Source organism: Ursus arctos, unplaced genomic scaffold (assembly GCF_023065955.2).
Source record: "Ursus arctos isolate Adak ecotype North America unplaced genomic scaffold, UrsArc2.0 scaffold_28, whole genome shotgun sequence".
Taxonomy (NCBI): Eukaryota; Metazoa; Chordata; class Mammalia; order Carnivora; family Ursidae; genus Ursus; species Ursus arctos.
Genome location: NW_026622963.1, coordinates 12,609,521 through 12,629,327, shown reverse-complemented (window position 1 = coordinate 12,629,327; position 19,807 = coordinate 12,609,521). Strand labels below are relative to the sequence as shown.

At 38.6% G+C, this 19,807-nt stretch overlaps 1 protein-coding gene across 3 annotated transcripts in view; it reads right to left on the bottom strand.

Annotated features, from left to right (window-relative positions):
- TUBGCP5 (tubulin gamma complex associated protein 5) overlaps positions 1–19,807 on the bottom strand; it is an 80,933-nt gene that overhangs the window by 38,729 nt on the left and 22,397 nt on the right. For 2 of the 3 annotated variants that reach the window (XM_026489468.4, XM_048221386.1), the window contains exons 7-8: positions 1,003–1,120; positions 207–296 (exon numbers count right to left, since the gene is read on the bottom strand). In XM_026489468.4, the coding sequence (XP_026345253.2) occupies positions 207–296; positions 1,003–1,120 (208 nt within the window). The remainder of the gene's footprint in view (positions 1–206; positions 297–1,002; positions 1,121–19,807) is intronic. The other variant, XM_026489467.4, reaches the window with a different exon arrangement.

Here is a 19,807-nt window from a genome sequence, read left to right as displayed (position 1 = left end):
ATCTCCACAATCGACTTTGAAGTTTGGGTTTTCTGAGTTCCCCAATTTACATTTAGGTGCCCATTAGAAAGGTTTTAGGTTAAACCTACTGGCCCATTTTTAGTATGCATGTGAAGAAACCATGAATACTTTTCCTTAAAATATCAAAATTCTGCTTCTCAGTAACAAAGTCTTCTACACTATTAATTAAGCTTAATAGGTCTTACCATAAGGTTTCCCGAATAACCTGTGTCTCAGTAACAAAAACTCTGTCATCTGGAACATATAACGGGTCACTGCTATACAAGTGTTGGTCCCTATTAGACAGCAAACATCAAATGTCAATGAAAAGGTTTCTCATGAAGTAAAATTACATGCGTTAAAGAATATATGCATTTAGTGTTAATTTAAGCAGTAACCAATAAGCGAATAAATATAATAATATGTTTTAAATGCCCTCCCATACTCATTTCTACATATCAACTCTAATACTCTCAGATAAGTACTTTCAGAACAATTCCAATTTTTTAAAAAAAGATTTTATTTATTTATTTGAGAGAAATAGGGAAAGAAGGCACGAGTGTGGGGGGTTGCTGAGGTGAGGGGAGAGGGAGAAGGAGGCTCCCCGCTGAGCAGGGAGCCCGATGTGGGGCTCAATCCCAGGACCCTGGGACCACGACCTGAGCTGAAGACAGACACTTAACCAACTGAACCACATAGGCACCCCAGAGCAATTCCAATTATTATACTCACTGCTGATATAACCAAGTGCTTAAAACTATGTATCATGGCCTAATTCATACCACTCCATTAGCTTTGAAAGTAACAAATCAAAAAACAGGCTATAATTAAATAATAATCTAATTTTTAAAATAATTAAATAACTGAAAAATGTGTTAAATCAGAATCACTAAAATTTTTCTTTAAATTTCAGGGAAGTATTTAAATCATAAATCAAAAGCAAATACTAAAACATCGAAGTTTCTCCTATTTACACATTAAATGAAAAACTTAGCTTCTTACCAGACAGAGGCTAAATTGGAGTGCAGATGTAAACTATGAGGAAACCTTGAGGATCTGGCTGTCCAGTACTGATGAACCACATGCTGTTCCAGCCAGCTTCGGCCATCTGTCTCATCTACTGGAAGGATATTTAAAACGTTTAAATTATGAGAGTTAACAAAAAAAAACCCAAAACACTTGAGCAACTATGCCACAATTCCGGATTTATGACTCCATTCAAATAGTCAATAAAAAAGCTCTTTAGGGGAGCCTGGGTGGCTCAGTTAAGCGTCTGCCTTCGGCTCAGGGCATGATCCCAGGGTCCTGGGATCGAGCCCCGCATCGGGCTCCCTGCTCTGCTGGGAGCCTGCTTCTTCCTCTCCCACTCTCCCTGCTTGTGTTCCCTCTCTCACTGGCTGTCTCTCTGTCAAATAAATAAATAAAAATCTTTAAAGAAAAAAAAACAAAAGAAAAGAAAAGGCTCTTTAACTTACCAAACTCAAAACCCATAAAACAAATAATACAGTTAAGAAATGGGCAGAAGACATGAATAGACACGTTTCCAAACAAGACACCCAGATGGCTAACAGACACATGAAAAGATACTCAACATCATCATCATCATGGAAATACAAATCAAAACCACAATGAGATACCACCTTACACCTCTCAGAAAGGGGTAAAATTAACAACACAAGAAGAAACAACAGTTACTGGCAAGGATGCAGAGAAAGGGGAACCCTTGCACTGTTGGTGGGAATGCAAACTGGTGCAGCCACTCTGGAGAAGTTTGGAGGTTCCTCAAAAAGCTAAAAATAGAACTACCCTACAATCCAGTAATTGCACTACTAGGTATTTACCAAAGGATACAAAAATACAGATTCAAAGGGGTATACGACGCACCCTGATGCTTATAGTAGCATTATCAACAACAGCCAAACTATGGAGAGAAACCAAATGTTGATCAACAGATGGATAAAGAAGATATGGTATATATACACAATGGAATATTATTCAACCATCAAAAAGAATGAAATCTTGCCATTAGCAACAGGTGGATGGAGCTAGAGTGTATTATGCTAAGTGAAATGAGTCTGTCAGAAAAAGACAAATACCACATGATCTCACTCACATGTGGAATTTAAGAAAGAACACAGATGAACATATGGGAAGGGGTTAAAGGAAAAAAAAAGGAGAAAGGGAAACAAGCCATAAGAGACTCTTAACAACAGAGAACAAACTGAGGGTTTATGGAGGGAGGTGGGGGGTGTGTGTGCTAGATGGAGGACGGGTATTAAAGACAGCACTTGTGATGAGCACTGGGTGTTGTATAAAAGTGATAAATCACTGAATTCTACTCCAGAAACCTATATTGCACGGTATGTTAACTAACAAAATTTAAATTAAAAAAATTTAAAAAGAAAAGGCTCTTTAAAATATATATAGAGAAATGTACATACAAAATTTAGTTAAATATCATTGTCTGTAAAAAAAAAAATTACTCAATTTTAAATGACCCCATGAATAAGACGACACAAACCGTATATTCAGATAGTTCAATAATCATTAAAGTAATCAAAATAGTAAGTAAAGATGTTCTCAAGAACCCCCAAACCCTCAGGACTGGTACTAAGCTTTCAAGAATTAGAATGTCTTATTCAGATTATAAGGCTAATATAACCTTGCTTCTAAAACCAGATAAAGACATAAAAAAGTTCATCGAAGAATAAAAATGAAAAATCCTAAATTAAAAAATTGCTAACTCAGGGGCACCTGGGTGGCTCAGCTGGTGGATCATGTGACTCCTGATCTCAGGGTCTTGAGTATGATTGAGCCCCACGTTAGGTGTAGAGCTTATTTAAAAAAATGTAGTAAAAAATAACAGAATCATTATGGGAATTTAGCTCAGGAATTCAAGGATGATTCACTATCACAAAATCAATGTAGGAATAGAACAAAAGAGAAAAATTAGGATTATCTCACAGTTAAAGAAGAACTTTTTTTGTGTGTGTGTAAGATTTTATTTATTTATTTGACAGAGAGAGACACAGCCAGCGAGAGAGTAAACACAAGCAGGGGGAGTGGGAGAGGAAGAAGCAGGCTCCCACAGGAGCAAGTAGCCCAATGTGGGCCTGGGCCGAAGGCAGACGCTTAACGACTGAGCCACCCAGGCGCCCTAAAGAAGAACATTTGATAAAGTTCAATATTTATGATTAAAGACTTCTAGAAAAACAGGAATAGAAGGAAATTGTCTTAATTTGATAAAGGCTACATACCCAGAACCTATACCAAAACTCATCACACTCAATGGAGGAATTTCAGATGCAACCCTTTAGACTGAGACCCACTCCAGGAAAACTGCTCTCACTGCTGATGCTTCCTCTGCAGACTAGAGGCCTGGCCAGAACAGACACCATTAACGTAGTCACAAAAGAAAATACAAGAATTGATAGGAGACAAAACTGTTTGTAGACAATAATGATCATCTACATTAAAAAACAGGGAGAGGGGTCCAAGATGGCAGTATAGGAAGACTCTGAACTCTTCTCCTCCCACAAACACACCAAATGTATACCTATATATAGAGCAATTCCTCCTGAAGAACAGGGCTGACTGAACAGCTTCTGCACAACAAAATATAGAGGGACCATAGAGAGAGGGGTAGGAGAAGCAGAAACATAGTAATGACAGGAATCTGATCCCCAATGCTGTGAAATGCAGCGGGAAGAGATAGTACTGAGGGACCAGTAGAAGATTTACCCAAGCTAGGTCAAAGAAAAAAGCTGCAGATTAAAGGGCAACTAGACTAGAGGTGATGGAAATCCTTTTACTACCCCAGAGTGTCCACCAAACAGCAGAGGAATAGCTAAGAACTCTCTGCAGATCAGACGTGCTGGTGAACATCATTGTTTATGTTCCTTCTCCACCTTGATATACAGAGGGGAGCAGAGTCTGGGTGCTCCAGGTGGCCGTGTTGCCTTGGTGAGTCCTGGGCGCCTAGCCCATACCAGCTCCAGCTGCATACCCAACGTAGTACCTCTGCCTGTACTCATCCCAGCTCCTGTCTCCCAATAAGGCTATCCCAGTGTGGTAGATAATGGAACAACCCTAGCCTGCACTGACTACAGCTCCAGCACTCTTGCCAAAACGGCCCTGATGTGGAGCACACTGGGGACACCCTGGCCCATGCCTGCTCCAGCACCAGCTTTTCTGACACAGCACCCCCTACATGGAGCAGCCAGGTTTGTGGCTGTTCCACCTGTCCATCAGGGTGCCCCTGATGCAGAGTGCCCCCATACCTCCAGCCTGTACCTGCTACAGCTCCAGCCAGCCAGCCTAAGTTGCCAGGTATACATAGTCTATGCAGGGGATATTCCTACACATGGCTATACCTTCAAGACTGGGAGATGTAGCTACTCCATCTAATTCATAGAAACAAACAGAGAGTGTAAAACAGAACGAGGAGACAGAGAAATATGCTCTAAATGAAAGAACAAGGGCCCCCCTGAGTGGCCCAGTCAGTTAAGCGTCCAACTCTTGATTTTGGCTCAGGTCATGAGATCGAACCCTGTGTCAGGCTCCGTGCTCAGTGGGGAGTCTGCTTCTCTCCCTCTCCCTCTCCCCCCATCCTCTCTCTCAAAACAATAAATCTTTAAAAATATAAATGAGAGAACAAGACTAAAGAACTAAGTGAAACAGAGATATGGAATCTAGCTGATAAAGAGTTGAAAGTAATAATCATAAAGATCCTCACTGCACCTGATAGAAGAGTGGAGGAACTCAGAACTTCAACAAAGAGACAGAAAATATAAAAAAGAGCCAATCAGAGCTGATATGAAATACACAGTAGAAGGAATCAGCAGCAGATTAGAGGATGTATAAGAATAGAGCAGCTACCTAGAATACAGAATACTGGAAAGTATTCAAGCCGAACTGCAAAAAGAAAAAAAAAGAATTAAGAAAAAAAGCCCACCAGGGATAGGTTAAGGTACTTCCGAGACAATAAGCATACTAACATTTACATTATAGTAATTCGAGAAGGAGAAGAGAGTTTAGGGAAAGAGGCAAAAAAACTTGAAAAAAAAAAATAGCTGAAAACTTTCCTAACCTGGGGAAGGAAATGGACATCCAGGTCCAGGAAGCACAGAGAATCCAAAAAAAGATGAACCCAAAGACGTCCACACCAAGCCACATAACACGTAAAACGTCACAAATTAAAGATAAAGAGAGGCTCTTAAAAGCAACAAGAGAAAAACAACTAGTTTTGTACAAGAAAAACCTGGCTAAGAGTATCAGCTAACTTTTCAGCAGAAACTCTGCAGGTAAGAAGAGAGTGGCATGATATATATGTTCAAAGTGCTGAAAGAAAACCTACAACCAACAACCTACACAGCAAGATTATCATTCAGAATTGATGGAGAGATATTTTCCAAAGCAAAAGTTAAAGTAGTTCACCATCACTAAACTGGCCTATATCATGAAATTAAGGGACTTCTTTAAGCAGAAATGAAATGGCTAAGAGTAGAAGAAAGAAAATTATGAAAGAAAAACAATTTCATTGGTAAACACATAATAAAGTTGGTAGATCAATCACTTATAAAGCTAGTATGAAAGTTGAAAAGACAAAAGTAGTAACTTGTATCTAAAAAATTAGTTAAGGACTCATAAAATAAAAAGATGTAAAACAGGAAAAAATATACATTAAAACATTGGGGAATAAAAATGTGCCTTTCAAATGTATTCAAACTTAAACAACCACCAACTTAAGTACAGAATGCTATATACCTAGGATGTTAAATATGAACCTCATGGTAACTAAAAACCAAAACCAAAAACAAAACAAAATAAAAAATAAAAGATATACACACAAAAAAGAAAAAAGAATCCAATTTTCATAAAACTAAAGAAAGTCCTCAGTCATGAGGGAAGACAGCAACAGAGGAAAGGAACAGGAAAGAGCCACAAGAACAAACAAAACAATTAACAAAATGGCAATACCATTTTGTATATACCTGCCAATAATTACTTCGATTGCAAACGGAGTCAAGACTCCAATCAAAAGACACAGGATGACTGGGTGGACAAAAAAAGAAGACCCATCTACATGCTGCTACAAGAGATTCACTTCAGATCCTAAGACACATACAGACTACTGAAAATGAGAGGATGAAAAAGATATTCCATGCAAATGTAAGACAAAGGACAAAAGACAGGAAACAAAAAAAAGCTGGCGCAGCAATACGTACATGAGAGAAAACAGACTTTTAAAATTCTGTAATAAGAGACAAAGGGCATGATGTAATGATAAAGGGATCAATCCAACAAGAGGATTTAACAATTACACATATTTATACACCTAAATATATAAAGCAAATATTAACAGACATAAAGGGAGAAACTGACAATGATACAATAATAGTAGGAGACTTTAACACCACATACATCAATGGATAGATCATTCAGACAGAAAATCAATATGGAAAACAGTGGCTTTGAACCACACAACAGATCAGATGAACTTAGTAGATACATACAGAACATTTCATCCCAAATCAGCAGAATATACTTTCTTCTTCAGGGTACATGGAACATTCTCCAGGGTAGATTACATGTTAGGCCACAAAACAAGTCTCAATAAATTTAAGATGGAAGTCACATCAAGTATCTTTTCTGAGCACAATGGTATGAAACCAGAAATTAATTATGAAAAACCAATTGGAAAAAACCCACAAACATGTGCAGGCTAAACAACCTGTAATTAAACAACCAATGGGTCAACGAAGAAATCAAGGAGAAAATTAAAAAATACATGCAGACAAGGAAAATGGAAACATAAGAGTCCAAATTCTTTGGGATGTCATAAAAGTAGTTCTATGAGGGAAGTTTATAATGGTAACAAGCTTTCCTAAAGAAAAAAGAGAAATCTCAAATAAGCAATCTAACCTTATACTTAAAGGAACTAAAAAAAACCAAAAACAAACAAAACCCAAAGTTAGTAGAACCAATAACAATTACAACAGAAATAAGTGAAATAGAGACTAAAAAACAACAGAGAAGATCAATGAAATTAGGACCTGGCTTTTGAAAAGATAAAAAAAATTGATAAACCTTTATCCAGAATCATCAAAAAAAAAAAAAAAAAAAAGCTGGGGGGAGAGGATTCAAATTAATGAAATCGGAAATGAAAGAGAAGTTACAACCCAAACCACAGAAACACAAAGGACTGTAAGAGACTATTACGAAAAACTATATGCCAACCAACTGGACAACCTAGAAGAAATGAATAAATTCCTAGAAACATACAATTTTCCAACAGTGAATAAGGAAGAAATAGAAAATCTGAATGGACTAACTACTAGTAACAAAATTGAATCAGTAATACAAAAACTCCCAATAAACACAGGTCTAGTACAGATAGCTTCCTGGGTAAATCTCACATTTAAAGAACAGTGAATAACTATTCTTCTCAAACTATTTCAAAATAGAAAAAAAAAAAAAAGATTCCAAATTCATTCCATGAAGTCAATATTACCCTGACACCAAAACCAGATAAAGACACTACAAAGAAAGATTACAGGCCAACATCCCCAATGATGCAGACGCAAAAATCCTCAACAAAATATTAACAAGCTAAATTCAACATACATTAAGAGGATCATCCACCATGATTCATCAAGTAGATTTTTTTCCCAGAAATGCAAGGATGGATACATATTTGCAAATCAATCAACATGATACACCACATTAACAAAATGAAGGATAAAAATCATATGATCATCTCAGTAGAAGCAGAAAAATCATTTCACAAAATTCAACATCCATTCACAAAAAAAATTTTCAATAAAGTGGGTTTAGAGGAAACATACCTCAACATAATAAAGGCTGGATATAAAAAACCCACAAGTAACATCATACTCAAAGGTGAAAAGCTGAGGATCAGGAACAGGACCTACCACTTTTACTCAACATAACACTGGAAGTCCAAGACATAGCAACCAGAAGAGAAAGAACTAAAAGGCATCCAAATTGGTGAGGAAGAAGTAACACTGTTATTATTTGCAGATGATATGATATAATATATTGAAAACCCCAAAGGCTCCACCAGAAAAAAACTATTAGAACTAATAAATGGAGGGACAAGATGGCAGCAGAGTAGGGGACTCTGTTTTATCTGGTCCCCAAATTTAGATGGATATCTATCAAACCATTCTGAACACATATGAATTCAACCTGAGATGTAAGTAAATTTATCTGGATTTCTACAAACGGAAAAACCACTTTTTGCAAGGTAGGAGATGCAGAATCTTGAATCTTCGCGGGGAAATATGAGAACATAAATGGAGGGGGCAGGGAGCCTCCATAAGCTAGCCACCGGAAAGTGATATAATACCAGAGAACAAAATCGGGACCCTCAGAAATCTGCTCCAGTGACATCCCATTCTGAAAAGGGCACAGGGGATGAACAGGACAGAATTCTAGGTGGATCACTGTGGTCTCAGGATCCCAGGAGACTCAGAAAGAATGGGGGAGCCTGAACCAATACAGTGCCCAAGCAGTGGAGCAGTGAGACTGGTTATGGTCAGCGAGCCCAGAAGGGACTCTCAGCTCCAGTCACCATAAACTGCGAGCCGGGCCGGTAGGGAGACTGCTCTCTGCCTGAGCGCCCTGAAAAGCACTAGAGGATGTGGGCTGTTTAATATCCCAGGGGAAATACGAAATGGCTTGCGCCCACAACAGGGCAACAGCTCTCAGGGTGGTGTGACCCCCGAAAGGACACTGGGGCAGCACCCAGCCATGACCTGGGAGCTGCGGAAGAGGGTGCATGCACAAGCCCACAACTGCTTGCCAATGCAAAGGCACAAAGCACACAGATGCTCATGATTCCCTGGAACTACCCCGGGAGAGTTGCAGCAGGTGTGAATAGCACGAGTCTGTGGAGTCTGGTGCACACAGAAGTGGAGACGGTCTGACCTGGAGAGCTTATTGAAGAAAGGGGACCGTGACCTTGTAGCACTGGGCCAGAGATTCGTGCATGGCCATATTTGCTCTGACTCTCTAAAGAGGCACAGAAAGCCACCAGGGAAAAAAACTACACAGACAACCAGCTCACATTAAGCCCATCTCCTTGACAAGGGGGGGAGCAACCCCACCCAGGCAACGACTCGGAGAAGCCGAGCAGCAGGCCCCTCTCCCGGAAGACAGACTGGAAGAACAGGTGAATGACAAGCTTATTTCCCACAGGACTGTAAAACTCCAGCACCAGGGGAAAATAATATATTGAGCTCCAAGTGTTCCCTCATGACTCATTTATACTTGAGGCCAAAATTTTACATTTCTTTTTAGTTTCTATTCTTTCTTCTTCTCCTTAGTTTCTATTCTTTCTTCTTCTCCTTTTTCTTTTTTTTAACTCTCTTCCCATTTCAAATAGATTATTTCCCAACCTATGTTTTTAAGCCGCTTTTTAATTTTTCCCACATTTATGTTTATATTTATGCCCCATACCAGACCATTTTTCACTCTACTCAATTATATCTTGATATATATATAAATTCTGATTTCTTTGCAATTTTGGGATATGGTATCTTCTAACATACAGACCAAAAATCAATCAAGAACAGGCAGATCACCCTGCTTTGTCCACCCTGAGAGATTATGGTCTCTCTTACTCCTTTTTTTTTTATTCTTTTGGATCATCTTGGCTTTGTTTGTATACTGTGGTAGCTTCTGGCAACTTCAAATTTTTTCTAGGGTGCATTTTGTTTGGGTCGTGGTTGATATTTTGGGCCCTGTTCATTCACTGAACCATCCCTTGACAGAATTACTAAGAAGAGGAACTCTCGGGGCGCCTGGGTGGCACAGCGGTTAAGCGCCTGCCTTCGGCTCAGGGCGTGATCCCGGCGTTCCGGGATCGAGTCCCACATCAGGCTCCTCCGCTATGAGCCTGCTTCTTCCTCTCCCACTCCCCCTGCTTGTGTTCCCTCTCTCACTGGCTGTCTCTCTCTCTGTCAAATAAATAAATAAAATCTTAAAAAAAAAAAAAAAAAAGAGGAACTCTCAACAAAGAAAAGAACCAGAGACAATGTCCTCTGCCATAGAACTAATGGATATGGAAATAAGCAAGATATCAGAGACAGAATTCAGGAGAGCAATTATAAAGCTATTAGCTAGGCTTGAAAAAAGCACAAATAACAATACAGACTCTCTAAGGGCAGAAATGAAATCCAAACAGGCCAAAGTTAAAAATCCTATGAATGAGATGCAATCTAAATTGGATGCTCTAATGGAGAGGGTAAGCGAGGCAGAAGAGAGAATAAGTGATCTAGAAGACAGGCTGATGGAAAGGAAGGAAACTGAAGAAAAGAGAGTAAAACAACTCATAGCACATGAAGAGAGACTTAGAGAATTTAATGATACATTGAAAAGAACCAATATCAAGATCATTGGGATCCAAGAGGGGGTGGGGACAGAGGGCTAGAAGGTATACTTGAGCAGATCATGGTTGAGAACTTCTCTAATCTGGGGAAGGAAACAAGCATTCATGTCCAAGAGGCAGAAACGACTCCTCCCAAAATCAGTAAAAACAGATCAATGCCCCTACATATATTAGTGAAATTTGCAAACCTTAGAGCTGGGGAAGCTATCCTGAGAGCAGCTCGGGGGAAGATATTTCTTACTTATGGAGGGAGGAACATCAGAATAACATCAGACCTATCCAGAGAAACATGGCAGGCCAGAAAGGGCTGGCAAGATATATTCAGGGTACTAAATGAGAAGAAATAGCAGCCAAAAAACTTAATCCAACAAGGCTATCACTCAGAATGCAAGGAGAGATAAAGAGTTGTGGCCACTAGAAATATTAAGGGGGATACTGTAAGCAAAGAGAGACCCAAAAAGTAGCATAGACCAGAAAGCATCAGAGACAATCTACAGAAACGGGGATTTTACAGGCAATACAATGGCACTAAATACATATCATTCAATAGTTAGTCTAAATGTAAATGGACTGAATGTGCCAATAAAAAGACAAAGAGTATCAGATTGGATAAAAAGCAGGACCCACCCATATGTGTATACAAGAGACTACATTTTGAACCTAAAGACACCTACAGATTGAAAGTGAAAGGATGCAGAACCATCTACCATGCTAATGGGCATCAAAAGAAAGCTGGGGTAGCAATCCTCATATCAGACAAATTAGACTTTATACCAAAGACTGTAATATGGGATAAAGAGGGAAACTATATCATACTTAAAGGGTCTTCTCAACAAGAAGTCTTAACAATTATAAACATTTATGCTCCTACCTTGGGAATAGCCAATAATATAAACCAATTAATAACCATATTGAAAATAACACACAGATAATAATAGAATAATAGCAGGGGACTTTAACACTCCACTCACAGCAATGGACACATCATCTAAGCAGAAGATCAACAAAGAAACAAGAGCTTTGAATGACACACTGGACCAGATGGAACTTCACACACCAGAACATTCCATCCTAGAACAACAGAATACACAATCTCAAAGCACATGCTAACCTTAAACCTAAAGAAGCTGGAGAAAGAACAACAAATCAAGCCCACAACAAGCAGAGGAAATAATAAAGATCAGAGCAGAAATCAATGAAATAGAAACCAGAAGAACAGAACAGATCAAAGAAACTAGAAGCTGGTTCCTTTTCTTTTCTTTTTTTAAAGATTTTATTTATTTATTCAACAGAGACAGAGGCAGCGAGAGAGGGAACACAAGCAGGGGCAGTGGGAGAGGGAGAAGCAGGCTTCCCGCTGAGCAGGGAGCCCAATGCAGGGCTTGATCCCAGAACACTGGGATTATGACCTGAGCCAAAGGCAGACACTTAACGACTGAGCCACCCAGGTGCCCCTAGAAGTTGGTTCCTTGAAAGAATTAATAAGATCGATAAAACCCTAGCCAGACTTATCAAAAAGAAGAGAGAAAGGACCCATATCAATAAAATCATGAATGAAAGGGGTGAGATCATGACCAACACCAAGGAAATACAAACAATTTTAAAAACATTATGAGCAACGACATGCCAACACATTAGGCAATTTGGAAGAAATGAATGCATTCCTGGAAATTTATAAACTACCAAAACTGAAACAGGAAGAAATAGACAATCTGAATAGACCACTAACCAGCAATGAGTTTGAAGCAGTAATCAAAAACCTCCAAAAACAAGAGTCCAGGGCTTGATCCCAGAACACTGGGATTACGGCTTCCCAGGGGAATTCTACCAAATGTTTAAAGAAGAAATAATACCTATTCTTCTGACACTCTTTCAAAAACCGGAAAAAGGAAAACTTCCAAACTCGTTCTATGAGGCCAGCATTACCTTTATCACCAAAGCAGGCAAAGACCCCATCAAAAAGGAGAATTACAGACCAACATCCCTGATGAATATGGATGCCAAAACTCTCAACAAGATCCTAGCTAATAGGATCCAACAGTACATTAAAAGGATTATCCATCATGACCAGGTGGGATTTATCCCTGGGATGCAAGGGTGGTTCAACATTCGCAAATCAGTCAGTGTGACAGAAGACATTAATAATAGAAGAGACGAAAATCATATAGTCCTCTCAATCGATGCAGAAAAAGCATCTGACAAAATACAGCACCCTTTACTGATTAAAATGCTTCAGAGTGTAGGGACAGACGGTACATTCCTCAAGCTCATAAAAACCATCTATGAAAAGCCTACAGCGAATATCATTCTCAATGGGGAAAAGCTGAGAGCCTTTCCCTTAAGATCGGGAACAAACAAGGATGACCTCTCTCACCACTATGGTTCAACATAGTACTAGAAGTCCTAGCAACAGCAATCAGACAACAAAAAGAAATACAAGGTATGCAAATTGTCAAAGAAGAAGTCAAACTCTCTCTTTGCAGATGACATGATACTTTATTTGGAAACCCCAAAAGACTCCACCCCCAAATTACTAGAACTCATACAGCAATTCAGTAATGGGGCAGGACACAAAACCAATGCACAGAAATCAGTTGCTTTCCTATACACTAACAATGTAAATGCAGAAAGAGAAATTAGGGAATTGATTCCATTTACAACAGCGCCAAAAACCGTAAGATATCTTGGAATAAATCTAACCAAAGAGGTAAAGATTCTATGCTCTAGAAACTACAGAACACTGTTGAAAAACATTGAAGACGACACAAGAAATGGAAAAACATTCCATGCTCATGGATCGGAAGAATAAACGTTGTTAAAATGTCTATGCTACCCAGAACAATCTACACTTTCAAAGCCATCCTGATCAAAATACGAATGCCATTTTTTCGAAGTGCTGGAACAAATAATACTAAAATTTGTATGGAACCAGAAAAGACCCTGAATTGCCAAGGAGTAGTGCAAAAGAAAAACAAAGCTGGGGGCATCACATTGCCTGATTTCAAGCTATACTACAAAGCTGTGATCACCAAGACAACCCGGTACTGGCACAAAAACAGACACATAGATCATTGGAATGGACAGAGACTCCAGAAATGGACCTTCAAATCTATGGTCAACTAATCTTCCACAAAATAGGAAAAAATATCCAATGGAGAAAAGACAGTCTCTTCAATAAATGGTGCTGTGAAAATGGGACAGCTACATACAGAAGAATGAAACTGGACCATTCTCTTACAGCATACACAAAGATAAACTCCAAATGGATGAAGGACCTCAATGTGAGACAGGAATCTATCAAAATCACAGAGGGGAACATAGACAGTAACCTCTCTGGCATCGGCCACAGCAACTTCTTTCAAGACATGGCTCCACAGGCAAGGGAAACAAAAGCAAAAATAAACTTTTGGGACTTCATCAAGATAAAAAGCTTTTGCGCAGCAAAGGAAAAAGTCAACAAAACTAAGACGCACCCCATGGAATGGGAGAAGGTATTTGCAAATGGCATTACAGATAAAGGGCTGGTATCTAAGATCTATAAAGAACTTCTCAAATTCACATGCAAGGAACAAGTCAAAAAATGGGCAGAAGATATGAATAGACACTTCTCCAATGAAGACATGCAAATGGCTAAGACACATGAAAAAATGCACAACACCATTAGCCATCAGGGAAATTCAAATCAAAACCACACTAAGATACCACCTTACACCAGTTAGAATGGTGAAAATTGACAAGGCAAGAAACAACAAATGTTGGAGAGGATGTGGAGAAGGGGGAGCCCTCTTACACTGTTGGTGGGAATCCAAGTTGGTATAGCCATTCTGGAAAACAGCGTGAAGGTTCCTCAAAAAATTAAAAATAGAGCTACCCTGTAACCCAACAATTGGAACTACTGGGTATTTATCCCAAAGATACAGATGTAGTGATAACAAGGGGCACATGCACTCCAATGGTCATCAGAGCAATGTCCACAATAGCCAAAATGTGGAAGGAGCCGAGATGCCATTCAACAGAGGACTGGATTAAGAGTATGTGGTCCATATATACAAAGGAATATTTCTCAGCTATCAAGATGATTACCCAACATCTGCATCAACATGGACGGAACTGGAGGGGATTACGCTAAGTGAAGTATGTCAAGCAGAGAAAGACAATTATATGGTTTCACTTATTTGTGGAATATAAGGAATAGCAGGGAGGACATTAGGAGAAGGAAGGGAAAATGAATGGGGGGAACAGTGGGGGAGACAAACCATGAACGACTATGGAGTCTGGGAAACAAACTGAGGGTTTTGGGGAGGGGCATGGGCTAGCCCAGTGATGGGTATTAAGGAGGGCACATATTACATGGAGCACCGGGTGTTATAGGCAAACAATAAATCACGGAACACTACATCAAAAACTAATGATGTACTGTATGGTGACTAACATACCATAATAATTAAAAAACTAAATAAAAATAAAATGAATTGAATAACATACAGCATATTTAGTTTCAGAGGCAGAATTTAGTGATTCATCACTTGCATATAACACCCAATGCTCATTACATCAAGTGCCCTCCTTAATGTCCATTACCCAGTTACACCATCCCCCCCCCGCCTCCCCTCCAGCAACCCTGTTTCCTATAGTTAAAGAGTCTCTTATGGTTTATCTCCATGATTTCGTCTTATTTTTTGTTCCCTTCACCTGTGTTCGTCTGAAAAACCAGTAACTTTTAAGATACTTCTGCAAATATTAAATTCTAAATGAGTCCAAAATTTAATATACAGGCATTAAATGTGAATCAGTTTTAAGAACAGAGTTCAGCCAAAAATAGTAAAAAGCTATTAATATATCAAAATACTCTTTTGAGAACCATACCTCTTTCAAATATATCTAAAATCATTTAGTTAAATGATCTAATAGTTCTGGGATCTCAAGTAGGATTCTAAATCATAAACATCTATCTCGATGTTTTCTGAAGTGTAATCCATGACCCATTTCAGAATCACCTGGAATGCTAGTTTAACATACAGATGCCTTATAATGAACCTACCAAAAATCAGACTCCCTGAGTTAAGTACCCTGTAATCGGTATTCTTAAACAGTTTCTCCGGGTGGCTTCTTATGATACTAAAATTTTATAAATAATTACTTTCAAGACCACAAATGTAAATTCTTCTAAGTTGTTCTGACTCTAGTCAACCTTTCCTGCCTCTCTCAGATAAAGCTGTTCCATCCTTTAGGTTCTCTTAAGCATTACACCTTATAGCACTTACCACACTGAATCACAATTTATCTGTTAACAAAATAGTTTCCCACACTAGACTGTGAGTTCTTCATAGGAAGTAATAATGCTTTTTGTTTTTTTATCTATTTGTTTTATCTTGGTGATGAACACCAAGAGCTCAATGAATTTGGTTAAATGAACAGATGAATACATGAAACATCACAGTTCTAAAAAGAGCATGTGACTTTTACTTGTCCCCAGGATAAAAAAACTTACCTATTTCCAATTCCAAATAGCATAAAATTAGCATCTGTCCAATAATCAGTTAAAATTGGGGGTGGGGTGGGGAAAATAGAATTCTTTAAAATTCTAGATATACCTTTAAAACTTCAGCTTCCCTAAATTCTTCAGTATCAAAAAAGGAAAAAAAAAAAAAAAGAGAGAGAAAAGCCCCCTGGAATCAACAAACTATTATAATTAATATGTAAGTTTAGCAAGAATGCTGGATGTAAGAGCAATTTATAAAAACCAAGTGTTCTTGTACACCAGCAATAAAACAAAAGAGATATCACCCACAGCAAAAACTATAAGCATGTATCAAAATTAACAAATACTTATGATCTTTCTAAAGAGAATTTCCAAATCTAGTAAAATGAAAAATTAGAATGAATGTAGATACTTTCATAGTAAAAATGTCTAATCTCCCCAGGCTAACTATATAAATTCAATGCAATCCCAATAAATTTCAGATGGATTTTTAAAAAGAACTTATACTGCTTCTAAAAAGTCTATGGAAGAATAAGAGTTCACAAGTAGCTAAGTCAAAGTTTTGTTTCAATATGTTGAAATTATATAAATATAGGTGATTATCATATTTAACTGTATACAAAATTTTTTCCTTTAATTTAAATTTTGATAGTTAACATATAGTGCAATATTGGTTTCTGGATCAGAATTCAGTGATTCATCACCTAAAAGAAATACCCAGTGCTCATCATAAGAAGCACCCTCCTTAATACCCATCACCCATCTAGTTCATTCCCTGCCCACCTCCGTCCATCAAACTTCACGTTGTTCTCTGTCGTTAAGAGTCTCTTATGGGTGTTATATGCAACTCATAAATCGTTGAATACTACATCAAAAAGTAATGATGTACTATATGTTGGCTAACTGAACATTAAAAAAAAGTCTCTTATGGCTTGCTCCCCTCTTTCCTTTTTTTCTTTTCCCCCTTCCCATATGCTCATCTGTTTTCTTTCTTAAGATCCACATATGAATGAGATCATATGGTATTTGTCCTTCTCTGATTTAACTTAGCATAATACACTCTAGCTCCATCCATGTTATTGCAAATGGTAAGATTTCATTCTTTTTGATGGTTAAATAATACTCCATTGTGTGTGTGTGTGTGTGTGTGTGTGTATGCACACATACGTATGTGTATATATATATGCCACCTACGTATGTGTGTGTATATATGCCATATCTTCTTAAATTTTTTTAAATTCAATTAATTAAAATACAGTGATTAGTTTCAGAGGTAGAATTTAGTGATTCCCTCATCTGCATATAACACCCAGGTTTATTACCTCACATGCCCTCTTTAATACTCATCACCCAGTTACCATATTCCCCCACCCACTTCACCTCCAGCAATCCTTAATTTGCTTCCTATAGTTAAGAGTCTCTTATGGTTTGTTTCCCTCTAGGATTTCATCTTATTTTATTTTTCCCTCCCTTTCCCTATAATCCTCTGTTTTGAATCTTAAATTCCATACGAGTGAAAGCATGTAATTGTCTTTCTCTGATTGACTTATTTCCCTTAGTATAACATCCTCTAGTTAAATCCATGTCATTACATATGGTAAGATTTCATTTTTTTGATGGCTGAGTAGCATTCCATTCCATTCACATCTTCTTTATATATTCATTTGTCGTGGACATCTGGGCTCTTTCCATTTAGCTATCGTGGACGTTGTTGCTATAAACACTGGGGTGCAAGTGCCCCTTCAAATCACTACATTTGTATCCTTTGGATAAATACTCAGTAGTGCAGTTGCTAGGTCCTAGGGTACCTCTATTTTTAACTTTTTGAGGAACCTCCATACTGTGTTCGAGTGGCTGTACCAGCTTGCATTCCCACAAGCAGTATAAGAGGGTTCCCCTTTCTCTGCATCCTCGCCAACGTCTGCTGTTTGCTGACTTGCTCATTTTGGTCATTCTGACTATGTGAGGTGGTATTTCCTTGTGGTTTTGATTTGTATTTCCCTGATGCCAAGTGATGTGGAGCATTTTCTCATATGTCTGTTGGCCATTTGTATGTGTTCCTTGGAGAATGTCTGTTATGTCTTCTTCCCATTTCTTGATTGGATTATTTGTTTCTTGGGTGATGAGTTTCAGAAGTTCTTTACAGATATTGGATACCAGCCCTTTATCTGATAAAACATTTGCAAATATTTTCTCCCATTTTGTAGGTTGTCTTTGGTTTGGTCGACTGTTTCCTTTGCTGTGCAGAAGCTTCTTCTCTTGTCCCAATAGTTCATTTTTGCTTTCGTTTCCTTTGCCTTTGAAGACGTGTCTAGCAAAAAGTTGCTGTGACAAAGGCCAAGAGCTACCTGTGTTCTCCTCTATGATTTTGATGGATTCCTGTCTCACATTTAGGTCTTTCATCCATTTTGAATTTATTTTTGTGTGTGCTATAAGACAGTGCTCAGTTTCATTCTTCTACACGTGTCCCTCCAGTTTTCCCAGTACCATTTGTGGAAGAGACTGTCCTTTTTCCACCGGATATTCTTTCCTGCTTTGTGGAAGATTAGTTGATCACAGAGTTGAGGGTCCATTTCTGGGTTCTGTATTCTGTTCCACTCTATGTGTCTGCTTTTGGGCCAGTACTATACTGTCTTGATGATTACATCTTTGTAATATAGCTTGAGGTCTGAAACTGTGATGCCACCAGCTTTGGTTTGCTTTTACAACTTTCCTCTGGCTAGTCGGGGTCTTTTCTGGGTCTATTTTAGGGTTGTCTGTTCCAGTTCTGAGAAAAATGTTGATGGTATTTCCATAGGGACTGCACTGCATGTGTAGATTGTTCTGGGTAGCATAGACATTTCAACAACGTTTGTTCTTCCAATCCATGAGCATGGAAAGTTTTTCCATTTCTTTGTGTCTTCCTTTATTTCTTTCGTAAGTGTTCTGTAGTTTTCAGAGTACAGATCCTTTACCTCTTTGGTTAGGTTTATTCCTAGGTATCTTATGGTTTTTGGTGCAATTGTATATGGGACTGATTCCTCAATATCTCTTTCTGTTGCTTCATTGTTGGTGTACAGAAATGTAACTGATTTCTGTGTATTGATTTTATATCATTCCACGTGGCTGAAATCCTGTATGAGAGCTAGCCATTTCTGGGTGGAGTCTCTTGGGTTTCAAACATAGAGTGTCATGTCATCTCCAAAGTTGAGACTTTGACATCTTTTTTGCTGATTTGGATGGCTTTTATTTCTTTTTGTTGTCTGACTGCCAAGGCTAGGACTTCCAGTACTATGTTAAACAACAGTGGTGGGAGTGGACATCCCTGTCGTATTCCTGACCTTAGGGGAAAAAGCTCTCTTTTTCCCCCTTGAGGATGATATTCACTGTGGGCTTTTTGCAGATGGCTTTTATGATATTGATGTATGTTCCCTCTATCCCTACACTGCACAGAGTGTTTATCAAGAACAGATGCTATATTCTGTCAAATGCTTTTTCAGCATCAACCGAGAGGATCATATGGTTCTTATCCTTTCTTTTATTAATGTGATGTACCACACTGCTTAATTTGCAGATGTTGAACCACCCTTGCAGCCCAGGGATAAATCCTACTTGTCCTGGTGGATAATCCTTTTACTGTATTTTTGGATCCCATTAGCTAGTATCTTGGTGAGAATTTTTGCATCCATCTTCATCAGAGATTTGGTCTGTAATTCTCCTTTTTGGTGGGGTCTTTGGTTGTAGGATCAAGGTAATGCTGGGGCACCTGGGAGGCTCAGTTGGTTAAGCATCTGCCTTTGGCTCAGGTTCTGATCCCAAAGTCCTGGTATCAAGCCCCGCATTGGGCTCCCTGCTCAGTGGGGAGTCTGCTTCTCCCTCTCCCTCTGCTCCTCCCCCTACTCATGCTCTCTCTCTTGCTTGCTCTCCGAAAT